This window comes from Aquarana catesbeiana, linkage group LG05 (assembly GCF_042186555.1).
Source record: "Aquarana catesbeiana isolate 2022-GZ linkage group LG05, ASM4218655v1, whole genome shotgun sequence".
Lineage (NCBI taxonomy): Eukaryota > Metazoa > Chordata > Amphibia > Anura > Ranidae > Aquarana > Aquarana catesbeiana.
The window spans coordinates 645,832,052-645,852,470 of record NC_133328.1 but is presented as its reverse complement, the minus strand read 5'-3'; the positions used below and the strand labels follow the sequence as shown (position 1 = coordinate 645,852,470).

At 47.2% G+C, this 20,419-nt stretch overlaps 1 protein-coding gene across 1 annotated transcript in view; it reads right to left on the bottom strand.

Moving 5' to 3' along the window:
- LOC141145645 (unconventional myosin-Ig-like) overlaps positions 1-20,419 on the bottom strand; it is a 238,484-nt gene that overhangs the window by 106,844 nt on the left and 111,221 nt on the right. Inside the window, exons 15-16 of the mRNA XM_073632482.1 lie at positions 14,327-14,493; positions 10,898-11,105 (exon numbers count right to left, since the gene is read on the bottom strand). Coding sequence (XP_073488583.1) covers positions 10,898-11,105; positions 14,327-14,493 — 375 coding nt within the window. The remainder of the gene's footprint in view (positions 1-10,897; positions 11,106-14,326; positions 14,494-20,419) is intronic.

Below are 20,419 nucleotides of genomic sequence, written 5' to 3'. Positions count from 1 at the left end.
TTTATGTTTCAGACTGTAGGCCTGAATGACCAATTGATGGACCCAATTGGCAATGGAGGCTTTGGAAGCTGCCTGCCCCTTCTTGGGTCCCTTTGGTAAAACAAAAAAAAAGAGTGATCCTTGGATCTCCGCAGATCTAGACAGATAAACCTTGACTGGCTGGACAACGTCCAAAGAATGCAGTCGTCTCTCTTCCGCCAAACGAGGCTGAGAGAAAAAAGAAGGCAAAATAATGTCCTGATTTAAATGAAAGGCCGACACCACTTTTGGCAAAAAGGATGGAACAGGTCGTAACACGACTCTGTCATGGTGAAGGATCAAGTACGCTTCCCTGCATGAAAAGGCCGCCAACTCCGACACCCTTCTAGCCGAGCAATCAGGAAGGCAAGCTTGTGTGACAGCAAGTCTAATGGAATTTCCTTAATAGGTTCAAATGGTTGTTTCTGTAACACAGACAGCACCAATTTCAAGTCCCAAGGACACATAGGTGACCTAATGGGGGGAAGCAAGTGAGTTGTCCCCTGCTTAAAGGTTCGGATCAGTGACTGAGAGGCTAAAGGCCTTTGGAAGAATACTGACAGGGCCGAAACTTGAACTCTGATTGTACTCAAAGCCAATTTGATTTCCACAGCTGACTGTAGAAAAGAGAGAATTCTCCCAATCACATATTTCCGAGGATGCCATTTTCTGGCTTCACACCAAGCCATATAAGTCTTCCAGACCTTATGATAAATCTTCCTAGTGACAGCTTTTTTAGCATTGACTAGGGTAGACACCACTGGTCCCGAGATGCCATGGTCCTTAAACACCCTGGCTTCAATAGCCATTCCGTGAAATTTAGAGACTGTAAATTGGGGTGGAATATAGGACCTTAAGACAGTAGATCAGGGGGATGTGGAAGCGTCCATGGCCCGTCTATTGTCAGTCTTACAATCTCCAGGAACCAGGGCCTTCTGGGACAGGCTGATGCCACCAGAATGACTGGAACCCCCTCTCTCTGAATCCTGCCCAAAACAAATGTGGAAGGAGAGGGATCGGAGGACAAGCATAAACCAGGGAGTACTGGCTCCATGGAACTATCAGAGCATCTTCTCCAATTGACAGAGGATCTATTGTTTGAGACACAAACTGCTGAAGCTTGTTGTTGAACCTGGATGCCAGTAGGTCGATCACTGGCCATCCCAAACGTTGGCAAATTTCCTGGCACACCTCTGGGTGTAGGGATCATTCCCCCGGGCATATCTGCTGGTGGCTGAGATAATTTGCCTTCCAGTTCTCTACTCCCGGGATATGGACTGCCGATATCATTGGCACATGTCCCTCTGCCCAGGCTAATGTGTAGTTCACCTCCTTTAGAGCTGGACGACTCCTGGTACCGCCTTGGTGGTTTATATAGGCCACTGCCGTGGAATTGTCGGACTGAACCCTGATGGGGCAGTCCTGAAGCTCCACCGTCCAGGACCGCAGGGCCAGACGTATTGCCCGTAATTCTAGCAAGTTGATGGACAGTGTCTGCTCTGTCCCTGACCATTTCCCCTGAGCTGTGAGCCCGTCTAGGGTCGCTCTCCAGCCAGAGAGACTGGCATCTGTAGTCAGTACTCTCCAAGTTACCGGGAGAAAGGATTTTCCCTTTCGCAGGTTCTAATCCTGCAACCACCAGTTTAGGCTTAAGCATGCCTGAGGAGATAAGTACATTGGATAATCCAGGGCTTTTCTTCCTCTGTTCCAAGCCAACAAGATGTCTTGTTGTAAAGGCCTGAAATGGAAATGGGCATAAGGCACTACCTTGAAGAAGGATACCATCCTCCCTAGAAGACTCATACAGAGCCGAATAGAGGGTTGTCTGGTGCCCTTTATCTGATGCACCTGATCCTTCAGGGCAAAGATCCTTACAGGTGGCAAGAATACTCTTGCTTGGACAGTGTTTAGAATCAGACCTAAATATCTTAGACTTTGAGCTGGTCTCAAGGCTGACTTTTCAGTATTTATGATCCAGCCTAAGCTTTTCACATACCGCACTGTGTATATTATGCTCTGTTCTAGAGCCTGTACTGAGTGATCTCTGAGCAGGAGGTCGTCCAGATACCTAAACACCAGGTTCCTATGGGCCCTTAAAAGACCCAGTACTGTTGCTAGGACCTTTTGTGAACACCCGGGGAGCTGAAGCCAACCCGAAAGGTAGAGTCACAAACTGAAAATGACGTTCCTCTACTGCAAAACGTAGGAACCTCTGATGAGGCTGAAAGATAAAGGACGCGTACTTACAGGTACCTATATCAATGGAGGCTAGAAAGTCTGGAGTGAGGTTACTAATGAGCGGACAGACTCCATCCAAAAGGACTGTATCAATAGATACTTGTTCAGGGACCTTAGGTCCAAAATGGGCCTTGTGTCCCAGTTTGCTTTCTGAACCGTAAACAGGTTTGAGGAAAACCCTGTGCCCCTTTCGAATACAGGAATCTACAATCACTCCTTGATCTACTACATAATGTAGTGCCTGAAGCAATAAGTTTCTTTTTGGAGGATCCGAGGGAACGCTGGATCTTAGAAACCTCTGAATGGGAACCCTCCGTAATTCCAGCTTGTAACCGGGAGATATATTTGAGGTGACCCACTCGTCCTGAATTGTTGTTTTCCAAATGTCTGTAAAGTGCAACAGCCTTCCCCCCACCCGATGGAGTGGGGGCGTCCCCTCAAAAGGAGGGCTTGGTGCTGGGTTTAGAAGAATTTTGGACCCAGGGCCTATTCTGGCCATGGCCTTGCGGCTTGCCCCTGGCTCTAGCGCCCTCTTGGTGGTGAAACCGCCCTGACGCTGAGACACTTGAGGAAGCAGTCCCTGAGGTTTTAAACGAGGAACGCCTGGTGCTTTTCTTCACAGGAAGTAGAGAACTCTTCCCTCCAGAAATCTTTTGGATATATTTGTCTAAGTGATCCCCAAATAAACGTTCTCCATGAAACGGGAAACCTGCCAATAACTTTTGACAAGGAAGCTCAGCTGACCAGTTCTTAAGCCATAAAAGTCTGCGCATATGTACAGACAAGAGAGCCAGACCAGAAACCTGCTGTATTGAATCCTTTAAAGCATCAACAGCAAAACACAGTGCTCGAGGAGTATCTGTCTTACTTTCAGGCAGATCATCCTCCTGGTTAGGCCTATCTGGCCGTTTGACCTGATCCTTTACGGACTGGAAGATACCAATTGCTGCAACAGCTGGTTGAATAGCTGAACTGGTCAAAGAAATAGAAGCCTTTAATAATAACTCCAATTTCTTGTCAATGGGGTCTTTCAAGCCCTGTGCGTTGGCTACCAGACAAGTTAAGTTCTTGTTTAAGGAAGAGACTGCTGCATCTACGGCTGGCATGCTCCATTTTTTAACAAACTTTCCATCCATGGGATAGAAAAGGGAAAACCTTTTAGGAGGTAAAAAACTCCTGTCAGGATGTTCCCAATCAGCGTACACTGCCTGTTCCAACAGAGGGTGTAAGGGGAAAGTCTGTGCGACCCAAGAGGCCTCAGGGATTCCAAAGAGGACCAGGGGGGGCTCAGTCACCTCTGCAAGAGGCAACTTAAAGGCAGAACAAACCTTTTCGGAAAGAGTCTGGATCAAAAAGCCTCTGCGATTGAGAGGCAGACATCGACTGGATATCTTCTTGTCCAGATTGCTCAGAAGCAGACTCATCTGCCAGGCACTCCACCGAATCCTGAGCTTTCAGCTCTTCTACATCCTCAACTCATTTCTGCTCCAGACTAGGAGGCTCCGGGGAGGGGGATCTGTCACGCTTCCTGCCAGCCTGCGGGATGGAGGCAATCATGCCAGCAATCCTGTGCTCTAATACGGCTAGGGCCGAGGACAGTTCTTCCTTAGTGATAAAGGCAGCAGCGTTGACTGTAGGCACAATACCAGATAGGCGCAGCAGCTCAAATTGCCGGGAGCCTCTGGTCCTTCAGGGGATACAACACTAGGGGTACGACTAGGTTCATCAGGAACTACTGACGACATCGGTGTGCCCTTCCCTGTGGTGTTAGTCCCACTCCTCTTTTTTGGAAGACATTTAATAGCCACAAACAAAGAGTACTTGGGTGTAGTATTAAAACACCTCAGAAGGGAGACCCTCACCAAGCCCCTATGCCACAATCCTGCTAAGCACCTTTAGCCTGCCAAGCAACACCTGGTGACTCACGTGACCCGGGTAAGGAGAAAAGAACCACTGCAAGTGTCTGTTCTGAGCCTGCTCTGTGTCCCACAGCTGCCTTCTGGAAGCGCCGCATGCTTGGCCTACACAGCTTAAATAAGCTGAGTGTGCGCCGAAACGTTCTATGCGTGCACACACATGTGCGCGTTCCCGGCAAGTGGGCGTGACTGTATTTGCGTACGACGTGAATCTTCATGCGCCCAGATAAAGGCTATGGCGCATGTGCGCCATGGCCGCCAAACAAACTGCTGAGCCCGGCGGCGCTCTTACGAACGCACATGCGCCATGGCGAACCAAGGCGAAATGGCACACCGGCGTGCGCCATCATACAGGTAAACATCAGCCAGACACAAACAGAAAAGGTACACTTTGCAAACACCCAGAGCTAGCCCAGAACTCCCCCCGTATGGTCACCGCACACAGGTGTCCAGCCTTTAGCTAACTTGACTGATTGTTACAATCACTGGGACACCCCACAATAATAAGATAAAGGGGTTTCACTTACCCGCCCAGACGCAGGGCAACTTAGTAAACTAAAGGCCCAATCTTCACCCTTCACGGCGGGTTCCTGTCACTTGGACCTTCAAGGACTGGGTACTCTTTTCATGTTTAGGGTCCACTCCCTTGGACCTGTACAGCACCCTGCAGGAAATGCCTTAGTGCTGTGGTGTCCAGGATTTCCACTCCGCAGAGTCCAGCGCCGGGAGGCCACGTTACAGGCAAAACCTCGCAGGATCTTGAGTCTTGTTTGCGAGACTCGGGTACCATTTATCTAAGCATAAAAGCCTGTGTCAAATGGATCCAATCGGTCAATCCCTTGATTCATTTTTGGAACCGTTTGTGGGACTAGAGACCCGGAGCTCAGAGCGCTCAACCAAACCGTGCCATCCACCTTGCAGACACTGCTAAAAAAGTAAAGTACTTCCTGTAGGGGAGGGGTTATATTGGGGATCACTTCCTGTCTGAAGACCTTTGATCTACCAGTATCCATTCACCTGATGATGGAGTATAACCCAGTAGGTAATGAATATTAAAATGACTCTTTGTCCCATGATGAATGAAAAATATATATTTTTTTTTTTCCAAAAGCTTTGATCTTTTTTTGTTTGTTTAGCAAAAAATAAACACCCACAGTGGTGATTAAATACTACCAAAAGAAAGCTCTTTGTTAAAAAAAATATATAAAAATGTCATATGGGTACAGTGTTACACATGACCGCGCAATTGTCATTCAAAGTGTGACAGCGCTGAAAACTGAAAATTGGCCAGGGCAGGAAGGGAGAAAAAGTGCCTGGTAAGCAAGTGGTTAAACCCTTGAAAAAATTGTGAAAAAAAATTAAAAAATAAAATAATAAAGTAATAAAACAATAATATTAAAAAATTAAAAAACAATAAAATTGTAAAAACAAAAAACAAAAAATTATATATATATATATATATATATATATATATATATATATATATATATATATATATATATATATATAAAATAATAATAATAATAATAAAACATTACGGACACTACTGTCCACTGCCCTACTGACACCAATCTTTGCTCTACTGACACCGTCTATTGCTCTGCAGATATAGTGGTTAAACCCCTAAAAATATTGTAAAAAAAATAATAAAAATAAAATAATAAAGTTAATAAAGTAATAAAACAAAAATAATAAAAAAAAATTAAAAAAATAAAATAGTAAAAAAGAAATTAAAAATAAAATAATAAAGTAATAAAACAATAATAAAAAAATAACATTGAACAAAAAAAAATATATAAATATATATATATATATATATATATATATATATATATATATATATATATATATATATATAAAAAATAATAATAATAATAATAATAATAAAACACTACGGACACTGTCCACTGCCCTACTGACACCAATCTTTGCTCTACTGACACCGTCTATTGCTCTGCTGATATAGTGGTTAAACCCCTAAAAATATTGTAAAAAAATAAAAATAAAAATAAAATAATAAAGTTAATAAAGTAATAAAACAAAAATAATAAAAAAATTTAAAAATAAAATAATAAAGTAATAAAACAATAATAATAAAAAATAACTAAAAATACAATAAAATTGTACAAAAAAAAAATAAATATATATATATATATATATATATATATATATATATATATATATATAAAAATAATAATAATAATAATAATAAAACACTACAGACACTGTCCACTGCCCTACTGACACCAATCTTTGCTCTACTGACACCGTCCACTGCTCTGCTGATATACACACGTGTGCGTTTGGGCTCCGGAGTGCACACTCTAATGCAATAAGCTGCGCACACCAATGGCAGACAAGAAGGAGCGATCTTTCTTTTGCCGATGCGACGCCGCGGTCACATGACCTAATATTCAACGGACGCACGGCTGAACCGTACAAAACAGGCCCGGCGCTCAGTCAGCTGGCGTTCCTGGAGTGCCGCGGACAGCCGCCATCCCAATGAGTAAACCGGTCCTGACGGGGCCCCGTCTTCCCAGCTGATTAAACCTGACAGGAGTTCCTACTAACTTTACAAATACGCCGAGCTCCAAGGATGCGTGGAGAGGGGAGGAGGGGGGGTTACGGAACAAATATATAACAAGGCTTTCCTCCCTTATACCCAGACTGCAGATCTCGGGCCCCCCCGGGGCCAGTCAGGGGACACTCAAGCTTGAACAAATCACAGGCGACAGCCCCGAAAATTCAATTTATTTCCTTCTTATTTTGCTCTCCTGCTGTCTGGACCTGCGGGAGACACCGGCGTTTCCTGCACCAGATCCGTCACCGCCCGGCGCTGCAAACCTTCCCCGTAAATATGATTACAGGAAAAAATATATTTCTATTCATAGACACACACAGACTCCCCGGATCATTACTGACATTTGTCAATGTGGAGATCCAAACCCAATCACTGAATGTCAACCATCTGTAATGTATGAGAGCTGAAGCTTATTCTGCTCCCCCCCCCACAAACATACTAAGGACATTATTTTTAAATAAAGCCGTTTTTCATCCCATACCTTATTTTATACCCAGTGATGTTATCACTGGGACTCTGCGCTTCTCTATGCAATGCAGGCAGATCATGGCTGGTGGGAGGGGCCGGCGGGGGGGGGGGCTGTACAGAGCTTCCTGAAAACATCCCAGCACCCAGCCGCAGTTCTCCTCACAAGATCCCTCAGACCTGATGCACGCAGTGCGATGGCTCTTGGGAGGAGTTATGCGAATTCCAAAATCCCCTGATGGGTGGGTGTTTACAGGGCGGGCTGTTTTTGCATAGGTAAGGCCCAAATGTGATGCTGAACCTCCATGATTGAAAGAACTGGAATCCAATGAAAGGTGCGAGCCAGGGACAGGGACAGTCAGGCCAGGGAGGAAAGTGCACGATGATGGTTGACGTCCTCCAGCCAGCTAATGAGGCGGGCTTCAAACAAATAGTGGGGAGGGGTTATAACTGCCGGGTTTACTGTCTGTGTCCTTAATATATATATAATATATATATATATAATATATATATAATGGATCTCTATTCTTTATTGTATCAATAATGTATCTAGAATGCATCCATATTACAGTATGTATCTATATTGTGTCTATAATGTATCAATATTAACTCTGCAATGTATCTATAATGTATTTATATTGTATCTATATTATGCTTATAATGTATCTATACTCTGTATATAATGTATCAATATTAAGTCTGCAATGTATCTATAACGTAAGTATATTGTATGTATATTATGCCTGTAATGTATCAATATTGTGTCTATAATTATATATATATACAGTGCCTTGAAAAAGTATTCATACCCCTTGAAATGTTTCACATTTTGTCATGTTACAACCAAAATGTAAATGTATTTTATTGGGATTTTATGTGATAGACCAACACAAAGTGTCACATAATTGTGAAGTGGAAGGAAAATGATAAATGATACAAATAAATATGTGAAAAGTGTATTCAGCCCCCTTTACTCTGATCCCCCTAACTAAAATCTAGTGGAACCAATTGCTTTCAGAAGTCACCCAATTAGTAAATAGAGTCCACCTGTGTGTCATTTCATCTCAGTATAAATACAGCTGTTCTGTGTTGCCCTCAGGGGTTTGTTAGAGAACCTTAGTGAACAAACATCATCATGAAGGCCAAGGAACACACCAGACAGGTCAGGGATAAAGTTGTGGAGAAGTATAAAGCAGGGTTGGGTTATAAAAAAATCTCCCAAGCTTTGAACATCTCACGGAGCTCTGTTCAATCCATCATCGGAAAATGGAAAGAGTATGGCACAACTGCAAACCTACCAAGACATGGCCGTCCACCTAAACTGACCGGCCGGGCAAGGAGAGCATTCATCAGAGAAGAGCCAAGAGGTCCATGGTAACTCTGGAGGAGCTGCAGAGATCCACAGCTCAGGTGGGAGAATCTGTCCACAGGACAACTATTATGCCGCGTACACACGACCGGACTTTACGGCGGACTTTGCCCGGCGGACTGGATTTCGTCGGACAATTCGATGTGTGTGGGCTCCAGCGGACTTTGTTTTCTCAAAAGTTGGACGGACTTAGATTTTAAACTTGTTTAAAATTTATCCGTTGAAATCGAGTCCGGTCGAAAAGTCCGCTCGTCTGTATGCTAGTTCGACGGACAAAAAGGCACGCTAGGGCAGCTATTGGCTACTGGCTATGAACTTCCTTGTTTTAGTCCGGTCGTACGTCATCACGTACGAATTCGACGGACTTTGGTGGATTGTGTGTAGGCAAGTCCGTTCATTCACAAAGTCCGTCGGAAAGTACGTCGAAAAATCCGCCGGGCAAAGTCCGCCGTAAAGTCCGACCGTGTGTACGCGGCATTAGTCGTGTTCTCCACAAATCTGCCCTTTATAGAAGAGTGACAAGAAGAAAGACATTGCTGAAAAAAAGTCATAAGAAGTCCTGTTTGTAGTTTGTGAGAAGCCATGTGGAGGACACAGCAAACATGTGGAAGAAGGTGATCTGGTCAGATGAGACCAAAATTCAACTTTATGGCCTAAAAGCAAAACTCTATGTGTGGGGGGAAAACTAACACTGCACATCACCCTGAACACACCATCCCCACCGTGAAACATGGTGGTGGCAGCATCATGTGGTGGGGATGGTTTTCTTCAGCAGGGACAGGGAAGCTGGTCAGAGTTGATGGGAAGATGGATGGAGCCAAATACAGGACAATCTTAGAAGAAAACCTGTTATGCCGCGTACACACGGTCGGACTTTACGGCGGACTTTGCCCGGCGGATTTTTCGACGTACTTTCCGACGGACTTTGTGAATGAACGGACTTGCCTACACACAATCCACCAAAGTCCGTCGAATTCGTACGTGATGACGTACGACCGGACTAAAACAAGGAAGTTCATAGCCAGTAGCCAATAGCTGCCCTAGCGTGCCTTTTTGTCCGTCGAACTAGCATACAGACGAGCGGACTTTTCGACCGGACTCGATTTCAACGGATAAATTTTAAACAAGTTTAAAATCTAAGTCCGTCCAACTTTTGAGAAAACAAAGTCCGCTGGAGCCCACACACATCGAATTGTCCGACGAAATCCAGTCCGCCGGGCAAAGTCCGCCGTAAAGTCCGCTCGTGTGTACGCGGCATTAGAGTCTACAAAAGACTTGAGACTGGGGTGGAGGTTCACCTTCCAGCAGGACAACGACCCGAAACATCCAGCCAGAGCTACAATGGAATGGTTTAGATCAAAGCATATTCATGTGTTAGAATGGCCCAGTCACAGTCCAGACCTAAATCCCATTGAGAATCTGTGGCAAGACTTGAAAATTGCTGTTCACAGACGTTCTCCATCCAATCTGACAGAGCTTGAGATATTTTACAAAGAAGAATGGGCAGAAATGTCCCTCTCTAGATGTGCAAAGCTGGTAGAGACATCCCCAAAAAGACTTGTAGCTGTAATTGCAGAGAAAGGGGGTTCTACAAAGTATTGACTCCGGGGGGGCGCCATACAAATGCCTCCCCCCCCCCACCTTTCACATATTTATTTGTATCATTTATCATTTTCCTTCCACTTCACAATTATGTGCCACTTTGTGTTGGTCTATCACATAAAATTACTACTACTTCTACTACTATTATTATGACTTCTGCTGCCGATACTATTGCTGCTTGTAATCATAATAACAATCCTATACCTGTGTCAGTAGTACATACAGTATAACTCATTAGTATAAAGAAGCCCAATTCTTGCCCTATCATTTATCACACTAATATAAGAAGTAGATGAATGGGTATTGAATTAGATCCAATTTCCCTCCCAAAATGGGACCCAACTGATCTGCAGCCAATCAGATGATGAGATATGATGGGTTCCAATAGATTATCGGCCATTCCACAATGGGATCTGTGTCGGTGGTGGGACAGATTTGAACATCTCCGGTGATAATTGGACTATGATGGGGGGGGGGGCCCTTTATGGGAACATGGTGGGCACTCATGTCAGTGCACACATAGATTTCCCAGCCAGCATCGCTCATTCCCTTTTCTGTGCAGAGAAGAACCAACACGTCCCCAGGTGCCAATATCACATCTTCCAGACTAGAGCAGCTCCACAGTAGAGCTGACCTCTGACATTCCATCATTTTCAGTAAGCCATTTCCCTCTCTATGGTTGAAGATATATCCGAGGTGTCCACCTACCTTCTGGATCAGGAGGACGATGATGGGGATCAGCTGGGCCCTCTCATTCTCCAGACTGAACAGGGTTTGGGGTGTCCGAATGAAGACCTTGGTGTAGCCATAAGCCACGTCATCCTGGAAGTCATGCTGATCAATCAGAGCTTTGGTGGCTTCCATGTCAGTGTTCATGAGGTGGTTGGGCCATGTGTATTCACAGGTCATCTTATATCTGTCAGGAGGGCAAAAACAACATGAAACATGGGACATCAAAAACTGCTTCTAAATGCCATATACATTAAATGGAACAGAACCATACATGGACCCCAAAATCTGGTCCCTCTTGTCCATAGGGCACAATTAACAAGGACCTACATTGTCAGGCTTTGGACTTCTGTCAATGGGCAGATTCAGCTTGCCTTTAAGTACATTCTTCTTGTATTGGAGATCATATTGAAAAGCTTTTGAGATCATTCTCAGGTCATTGCCAGGCATCTGACTTGCAGTTGACCTCCTGAGCTGTATCAGTCTTCTTCAAGCTGCTTTTGTGCTCCTACTGACTTGTATGGGGAGAGGAGCAGTTCTGGTGTCTACAAAAGCCTGTTGACGTGGACAACCAAAAGTAAGTGAATTGGGCTCCATTCCTGTGTCTGGATTCTGCTCCATCCATCGGCCACATCCTGGAATGGGCCCTGCTACTCATCAGAGGTTATAATGGTTAGAGCAGGTGGGTACAAGGGGGATGAGAGTTTGAAATCCAACGAATTAAAGGGGTAGGCCAGGGACAGGGATGTCCTCCAGCCTTACCAATGGCCTTTATCTGCACTCCTAATGGGACTTTTAGGCTTTTTTTCATACATTGGTGGATGCAAAAGGAAGTACAACTCTGGAATTTCTGCCTAGAAGTGGTTCAAGCTATAGGTATCCAAGGCTAAAGGCTGGTAAGCTGCACTATATGAAATTTTGATTTTAGATATACTTTATGTACCCCTCGCCAGTACCCCAAATTGTCTACAACTGTTATTTTCACAAGAAAAGATTGTACTGCAAAGTTCCCCTGTATTTTCTTGTGTTGTTATACTGGCAGAGGAGTGACTGATAGTGACCTGGAGCCATTATACTTTCTATAGTCACCTGGAGCCATTATCCTTTCTATAGTCACCTGGAGCCATTATCCTTTCTATAGTGACCTGGAGTCATAAACCTTTCTATAGTCACCTGGAGCCATTATCCTTTCTATAGTGACCTGGAGTCATAAACCTTTCTATAGTCACCTGGAGCCATTATCCTTTCTATAGTCACCTGGAGCCATTATCCTTTCTATAGTCACCTGGAGCCATTATCCTTTCTATAGTCACCTGGAGCCATTATCCTTTCTATAGTCACCTGGAGCCATTATCCTTTCTATAGTCACCTGGAGCCATTAACCTTTCCATAGTTATCTGGAGCCAGTGGCCTTTCCATAGTAATGTAGTTCTATTAACATTTCTATAGTCACCCAATGCCATTACCCTTTCTATAGTCATCTGGAGCCATTAGCATTTTTTGGTGTCCTTGATGTCAATGGGAGGAATAGCACTCCATCATTGGTGTCAGTGGGAGAAATAGTGCTCTGTCACTGGTGTCAGTGGGAAGAATGGTACCCCATCATTGGTGTCAGTGGGAGGAATAGTGCCCCATCATTGGTGTCAGTGGGAGGAATAGTGCCCCATCATTGGTGTCAGTGGGAGGAATAGTGCTCCATCATTGGTGTCAGTTGGAGGAATAATGCCCCATCATTGGTGTCAGTGGAGGAATAGTGCCCCATCATTGGTATCAGTGGGAGGAATAGTGTCCCATCATTAGTATCAGTGGGAGGAACAGTGCCCCATCATTGGTGTCAGTGGAAGGAATAGTGCCCCACCATTGGTGTCAGTGGAAGGAATAGTGCCCCAACATTGGTGTCAGTGGGAGGAATAGTGCCCCATCATTGTCAGTGGAAGGAATAGTGCCCCATCATTGGTATCAGTGGGAGGAATAGTGCCCCATCATTGGTGTCAGTGGGAGGAATAGTGCCCCATCATTGGTGTCAGTGGAGGAATAGTGCCCCATCATTGGTATCGGTGGGAGGAATAGTGTCCCATCATTAGTATCAGTGGGAGGAATAGTGCCCCATCATTGGTGTCAGTGGAAGGAATAGTGCCCCACCATTGGTGTCAGTGGGAGGAATAGTGCCCCATCATTGGTATCAGTGGGAGGAATAGTGTCCCATCATTAGTATCAGTGGGAGGAATAGTGCCCCATCATTGGTGTCAGTGGAAGGAATAGTGTCCCATCATTGGTGTCAGTGGGAGGAATAGTGCCCCAACATTGGTGTCAGTGGGAGGAATAGTGCCCCATCATTGTCAGTGGAAGGAATAGTGCCCCATCATTGGTATCAGTGGGAGGAATAGTGCCCCATCATTGGTGTCAGTGGAAGGAATAGTGCCCCACCATTGGTGTCAGTGGGAGGAATAGTGCCCCATCATTGTCAGTGGAAGGAATAGTGCCCCATCATTGGTATCAGTGGGAGGAATAGTGCCCCATCATTGGTATCAGTGGGAGGAACAGTGTCCCATCATTGGTGTCATTGGGAGAAATAGTGCCCTATCATTGGCGTCATTGGGAGGAATAGTGCCCCATCATTGGTGTCAGTGGAAGAATGGTGTCCCATCATTGGTATCAGTGGGAGGAACAGTGCCCCATCATTGGTGTCAGTGGGAAGAATGGTGTCCCATCATTGGTATCAGTGGGAGGAATAGTGCCCCATCATTGGTGTCAGTGGGAAGAATGGTGCTCCATTATTGGTGTCAGTGGGAAGGATGGTGCCCCATCATTGGTGTCAGTGGGAGGAATAGTGTCCCATCATTGGTATCAGTGGGAGGAATAGTGTCCCAAAACTGGTATCAGTGGGAGGAATAGTGTCCCATCATTGGTATCAGTGGGAGGAATAGTGCCCCATCATTGGTGTCAGTGGGAGGAATAGTGCCCCATCATTGGTATCAGTGGGAGGAATAGTGTCCCAAAACTGGTATCAGTGGGAGGAATAGTGTCCCATCATTGGTATCAGTGGGAGGAATAGTGTCCCATCATTGGTGTCAGTGGGATGAATAGTGTCCCATCATTGGTGTAAGTAGATGGAAAAGTACCCCAAAGGCTGAATAAAGGTAAACAAAGGGCTATATCTGGCCCATGTTGCACAGTTTGGAGACCATGTTCTATAGGGATGAGTAAAATCTAGAGTTCTCATTTCATTTCATAAGTTCAGTAAAAATTGGAAGTTTTTGAAAAAGTAAATAAACTTTCTTCTTTCAATTTCAATTTTGTTCCAAGAAAATTTTCCCCAAAGCAGCTGAATGAGCGATATTGTTTCTGCGATCTTCAGGGGCCCTCAACAGAAGCAGCCGGGGGCCCCATACTGACATCATGCTTTACCTCTGCAGGAATCTGTCATAGGGCTGCCTGTAGGCGAATCCGGCCCTCCTGACCCTCACGTTCTCCATAAGCCCCAGATATTCCACCTGATGGAGGCAGCGGCGGTCATCGAACAGCAACGCTGATTTCTGGTCGTTGGGCTTAATGCAGCGCACGTAATACGGCTCCTAGAGGAGGAAGAGGGAGCAGCGGAAACCAATCACATGATTGCACAGTTAAAGGAAATGCCTATTTTTTATATATCTTTTTTTAATAAGGTAATCACCAAAATTCACTTATTCCTTTTTCATATACACCAATTGCAGCCAGCAGAGGGCAACCTCCAAACAAAAGTGGTAGCATTCTAATGCTCTAAGAACAGCTCTGTCTGAAATCGATCAGATTACATACACTACCGGATGACCCAGAAGTGACCCACGCCCCTCTGCTCTTTCCAAGCAAAGAAGGGATCATCTGGAGTAGTCAGTTATAGAGAGTCTGCCAGCAAGCAGGCAGGCAGTTATGGGATTTGTAATAGAACTCTTGCAAACGGAGGGGTCTATTTATTAAAAAAAAAAATAACTGTGGGGATGTTGGGTGATAGCATGAAAACCTGAATCCTGCAGACAGGGGAGGACTAAAGGACCTCTAAAGCAGGACACTGTCCTTGCTCCCCATTCTCATGTCATCATGTGATGATGTGTGCACGCCATTCAGTACAACAGCACTGCGATCCCAGGGCGCTGTGATGATGTGCCCACAGGGAGGCGGGTCCTTGACACCCTGGGCTCACAGGAAGTGGACTGCATGGCGATGAGTGTCATTAAACCAGGAAGACCAGCAGCTGCCTCAGCGGAGCAGACCTCGTGTAGAGGACACCGCCGGGGAGGAGGTGAGTATTGCAGCCGGAGCTGGTTTTGAAATATTCACACTTGCTGGGAAATCGATGTTTTTTTTTTTCAGCGAAGAACTTGGATTTGGGCTTTAAGGGGACGTGATAGAAGAGCTGCCAGGACAGAGCGAGGATGCACAGCGATGAATGAATCCATCTCTCTCCCCTGACAATGGTTAAGACGGCGCGGCTGCCCTGGGCCGGCAGAGTGACAGCAGCGTGGCAGGATAATGGATGTCTGGGTACGGCAGAGATCGGAGAAGGAGGGAGCGCTGGGTGAATTATTTAATGCTGGATTGGCAGGTGGAGAATTCCTGCCACATTATCACACTTCAATGATCCCTTTTTGTCTGTTCTGTCACCTCGGCCCAACACACAGGACATGGAGACAAGGAAAGGCGGGGGCCACCAGAGACAAGAAGAGGCGAGGGGTGCCAGAGACAAGAAGAGGCGAGGGGTGCCAGAGACAAGAAGAGGCGAGGGGTGCCAGAGAAAAGAAAAAGGCGAGGGATACCAGAGCTAATAAGAGGCAAGGGGCGCCAGGAACAAGAAGAGGCGAGGGGTGCCAGGGACAAGGAGAGGCGAGGGGTGCCAGGGACAAGAAGAGGCGAGGGGTGCCAGAGACAAGAAGAGGTGAGGGATAGCAGAGCCAATAAGAGGTGAGGGGTACCAGAGACAAGAAGAGGCGAGGGGTGCCAGAGACAAGAAGAGGCGAGGGGTGCCAGAGACAAGAAGGGGCGAGGGATAGCAGAGCTAATAAGAGGTGAGGGGTGCCAGAGACAAGAAGAGGCGAGGGGTGCCAGAGAAAAGAAGGGGCGAGGGATAGCAGAGCTAATAAGAGGCGAGGGGTGCCAGAGAGAAGAAGAGGCGAGGGGTGCCAGAGAAAAGAAGGGGCGAGGGATAGCAGAGCTAATAAGAGGCGAAGGGTGCCAGAGAGAAGAAGAGGCGAGGGGTGCCAGAGAAAAGAAGGGGCGAGGGATAGCAGAGCTAATAAGAGGCGAAGGGTGCCAGAGACAAGAAGAGGCGAGGGGTGCCAGAGAAAAGAAGGGGCGAGGGATAGCAGAGCTAATAAGAGGCGAAGGGTGCCAGAGACAAGAAGAGGCGGGGGGTCCCAGGGACAAGAAGAGGCGAGGGGTGCCAGGGACAAGGAAAGGCGAGGGGTGCCAGGGACAAGAAGAGGCGAGGGGTGCCAGGGAAAGGAAAGGCGAGGGGTGCCAGGGACAAGTTGGGGCGAGGTTTCCCAGAGACAAGAAGAGGCGAGGGTCCATAGAAACAAGAAGAGGCAAGGGTCCCCAGAGACAAGAAGAGGCAAGGGACGCCAGAGACAAGAAGAGGCCAGGGGTGCCAGAGACAAGGAGAGGCAAGGGTCACAAGAAACAAGAACAGGCAAGGGTCACCAGAAACAAGAAGAGGTGAGAGTCGCCAGAGAAAAGAAGAGGGAAGGGGTGCCAGAGAAAAGAAGAGGCAAGGGGTGCCAGAGACAAGAAAAGGTGAGGGTCGCCAGAGGCAAGAAGAGGCGAGGATCGCTAGAGACAAGAAGAGGCAAGGGGTGCCAGAGACAAGAAGAAGCAAGGGGTGCCAGAGACAAGAAGAGGCGTAGGTTCCCAGAGACAAGAAGAGGCAAAGGTCACCAGAGACAAGAGGAGGCAAGGGTCACCAGAGACCTCAGCACCACATACAGGACATGGAGACAAGAAAAGGCGGGAGCTTCCAGAGACAAGAAGAGGGAAGGGGTGCCAGAGACAAGAAGAGGCGAGGGGTGCCAGGGACAAGGAAAGGCGAGGGGTGCCAGGGACAAGAAGAGGCGAGGGGTGCCAGGGACAAGGAAAGGCGAGGGGTGCCAGGGACAAGTTGGGGCAAGGTTTCCCAGAGACAAGAAGAGGCGAGGGTCCCCAGAGACAAGAAGAGGCAAGGGACGCCAGAGACAAGAAGAGGCCAGGGGTGCCAGAGACAAGGAGAGGCAAGGGTTCTCAGAGACAAGGAGAGGCAAGGGTCACAAGAAACAAGAAGAGGCAAGGGTCACCAGAAACAAGAAGAGGTGAGAGTCGCCAGAGAAAAGAAGAGGGAAAGGGTGCCAGAGAAAAGAAGAGGCAAGGGGTGCCAGAGACAAGAAAAGGTGAGGGTCGCCAGAGACAAGAAGAGGCGAGGATCGCTAGAGACAAGAAGAGGCAAGGGGTGCCAGAGACAAGAAGAAGCAAGGGGTGCCAGAGACAAGAAGAGGCGTAGGTTCCCAGAGACAAGAAGAGGCAAAGGTCACCAGAGACAAGAGGAGGCAAGGGTCGCCAGAGACCTCAGCACCACATACAGGACATAGAGACAAGAAAAGGCGGGAGCTTCCAGAGACAAGAAGAGGGAAGGGGTGCCAGAGACAAGAAGAGGCGAGGGGTGCCAGAGAAAAGAAAAAGGCGAGGGATAGCAGAGCTAATAAGAGGCAAGGGGCGCCAGGAACAAGAAGAGGCAAGGGGTGCCAGGGACAAGAGGAGGCGAGGATTGCCAGAGACCTCAGCACCACATAAAGGACATAGAGACAAAAAAAGGCAAGGGGTGCCAAAGACAAGAAGAGGCGAGGGTCACCAGAGACCTCAGCACCACATACAGGACATAGAGACAAGAAAAGGCGGGAGCCTCCACAGACAAGAAGAGACAAGGGGTGCCAGAGACAAGAAGAGGCAAGGGGTGCCAAGTACAAGAGGAGGCAAGGGTCGCCAAGGACAAGAGGAGGCGAGGGTCACCAGAGACAAGAGGAGGCAAGGGTCGCCAGAGACAAGAGGAGGCAAGGGTCGCCAGAGACAAGAGGAGTCAAGGGGTGCCAGAGACAAGAAGAGGCAAGGGGTGCCAGAGACAAGCAGGGGCAAGGGTTGCCAGAGACAAGAAGAGGCGGCGGTCGCTAAAGGCAAGGACAGGAGAGGGATAGCAGAGACAAGGAGAGGCAAGGGACTGTGGAAACAAGGGATTGCGAGGGACGATGGTAGCAAGAGGAGGCAATGGATGATGGAGACGAGAAAAGCCCAAGGACACCAGAGATAAGGACAGACAAGGGACAGCAGTCAATGAGAGGCAAGAGGAGATGGAGACATAGAGAGGGGAAGGACAATAGAGAGGAGAGGTGAAGGATGGAAGATACACAAAGAGGTGAGGGTTGCCGGAGACAATGAGAGGTGAGGGACAGCAGAGACAAGGAGAGGTGAGGGACAACAGACAAAGGGAGAGGTGAGGGATAATGGAAACAAGGAGAGGTGAGAGATGATGGAGACAAGCAGAGGTGAGGGATGGAGTCACCAGAGACACGAACAGGTGAGGGACAGCAGAGACAAGGAGAGGTGAGGGATGATGGAATAAAGGAGAGGCGAGGGACAGTAAAGACAAGGAGGGGCAGGGAAGGGGGAAACAAGGAAAGGTGAGGCATGATGAAAACAAGGAGAGGCGAGGGGCAGTGGACACAAGGAGAGGCAAGGAATGGTGGAGACAAAGAGAGGTAAGGGACCGCAGAGACAAGGAGAGCTGAGGGATGGTGGAGACAAGAAGAGGTGAGGGATGATGGAGGCAAGGAGAGGCGAGAGACGACAGGAACAGGAACTCAATCACGACCCCCCATCCCTTACACACACCCTCCAAACTGCATCAAATAGTGGGTGTGATCAAATTTCACTAACAGTGGGAGGGTCTTAACAGGGTGATTAAATACCAGGAATTTATTATGTACAGAGTGCAGAGTTCAGGGAGGGGGTTACACACAGACTGCAGAGTTCAGGGGTGTGCTGCATACAGAGTGCAGAGTTTAGCGGTGTACTACACAGAGTGCAGATATCAGCCTTCTTCCACAGCTGCTTACCTCTACATCCCCCATCCACATATCACGTTTACCCCTCTTCAGCTGTGACCTCTGCATGCAACCCGCCCGCTACTGACCCCATCTTCTCCCCATCTCCTTAAAAACTCCACCATCTTCCACATGCCCTATTTTTGTTGCTGTATTATTAAGCTGAAGCACCCAGCCAGCTCTAGTACTTCCCTGCATACTGTAGTTGGCTCCACCTCTCTCACTTGCGGGGAGATCATCCAGTGGTGATTTTTGCATTTGCACTGCACCCCCTGTAACTGCATCTCCCTTGACCCCATCCACTCTTCACTCAGTGGAAGCCACTCAGGAGATCGTTGGGGAACAAGCCGTCACTTGTAAGCATAGAAGCTGGACTTTTCTGTTTTAAAGTAATAGTGGTCAGCAGGGAGCAGAGGGCCTGAGCCAGAGGTGGTGGAACTGAGTTCTACCAAGTTCCAGCTGAAAAAAAGCCCTGCCCAGGACAAACACAGGTCTACACTCAAAGAGCTCAAAGAGATTGAAAAAAATAAAAACAAAATAAAGAGTCTCAATGGAAGGACCACTTGGACATTTTCTGCGATCACTCTTCTGTCCTTCCACCATTTTCAGAAGACTTTCAAACTCATTGACTGGTCAGGTTCTCCTCTCCATCCCCCCCCCCCGGTAGATGGCATTCTTCGTGCCAACAAAGCTTTCACTTCACCCTCTCGAAGAGACTTGTCATTTTCTGTGAGTGGTAAAAAGAAGGCGGCGAGGAAATAATCCGTTTCTCAGCTCTGAACAGCCTCCCGAGTCTTCGGCTATAAATAGTCGGGAGTTGCAGACGCGTCTTCCTGCAATGCGCCACCAAGAGGAGACAAATCCCACTGCGGCTCATTAGAAGACCTGGGGGATGTCTGGGCCATCGATCTCTCCAGCCCGGCCCGGATGCCACGTGCCATGTGAGAGCTCTTCTGTTTAAAGTGGAACATCAGAGAAGAGCCGGTAACACGCGATTCTTAATTCTAATCAGCCTGTCTTGTGATTCAGGTTCCCCTGCCAGAGAGTATAGCCAGGTCTATTACCTTACTATTCTTTGTCAGCAGTCTGCTGGGACACATTTATTGGCCGCAGTGAATTATCTTCCTAGGAGTGTCTTCTCCAGAGCTCCCCCCCCCGCCCTCCATAGATGATCAACCAATACAGATCTGCATGTCCGTAGAGCAATCCCTCTCTAGAAAGGTCTCCGGAGGCCGGATGGGGAAAGCCCTGCCTTCTGATGTCTTCCTGGATCAATCCTTGCCTACTCCTTACTAATTTCTAAAGCACCAGACACCCTTCTGATCGGTCTACACATGGGGGATCAATACACACCGATCAATCGGCTTTTACCACTCCAAGCAATCTGAACTGGCAAGTGAAT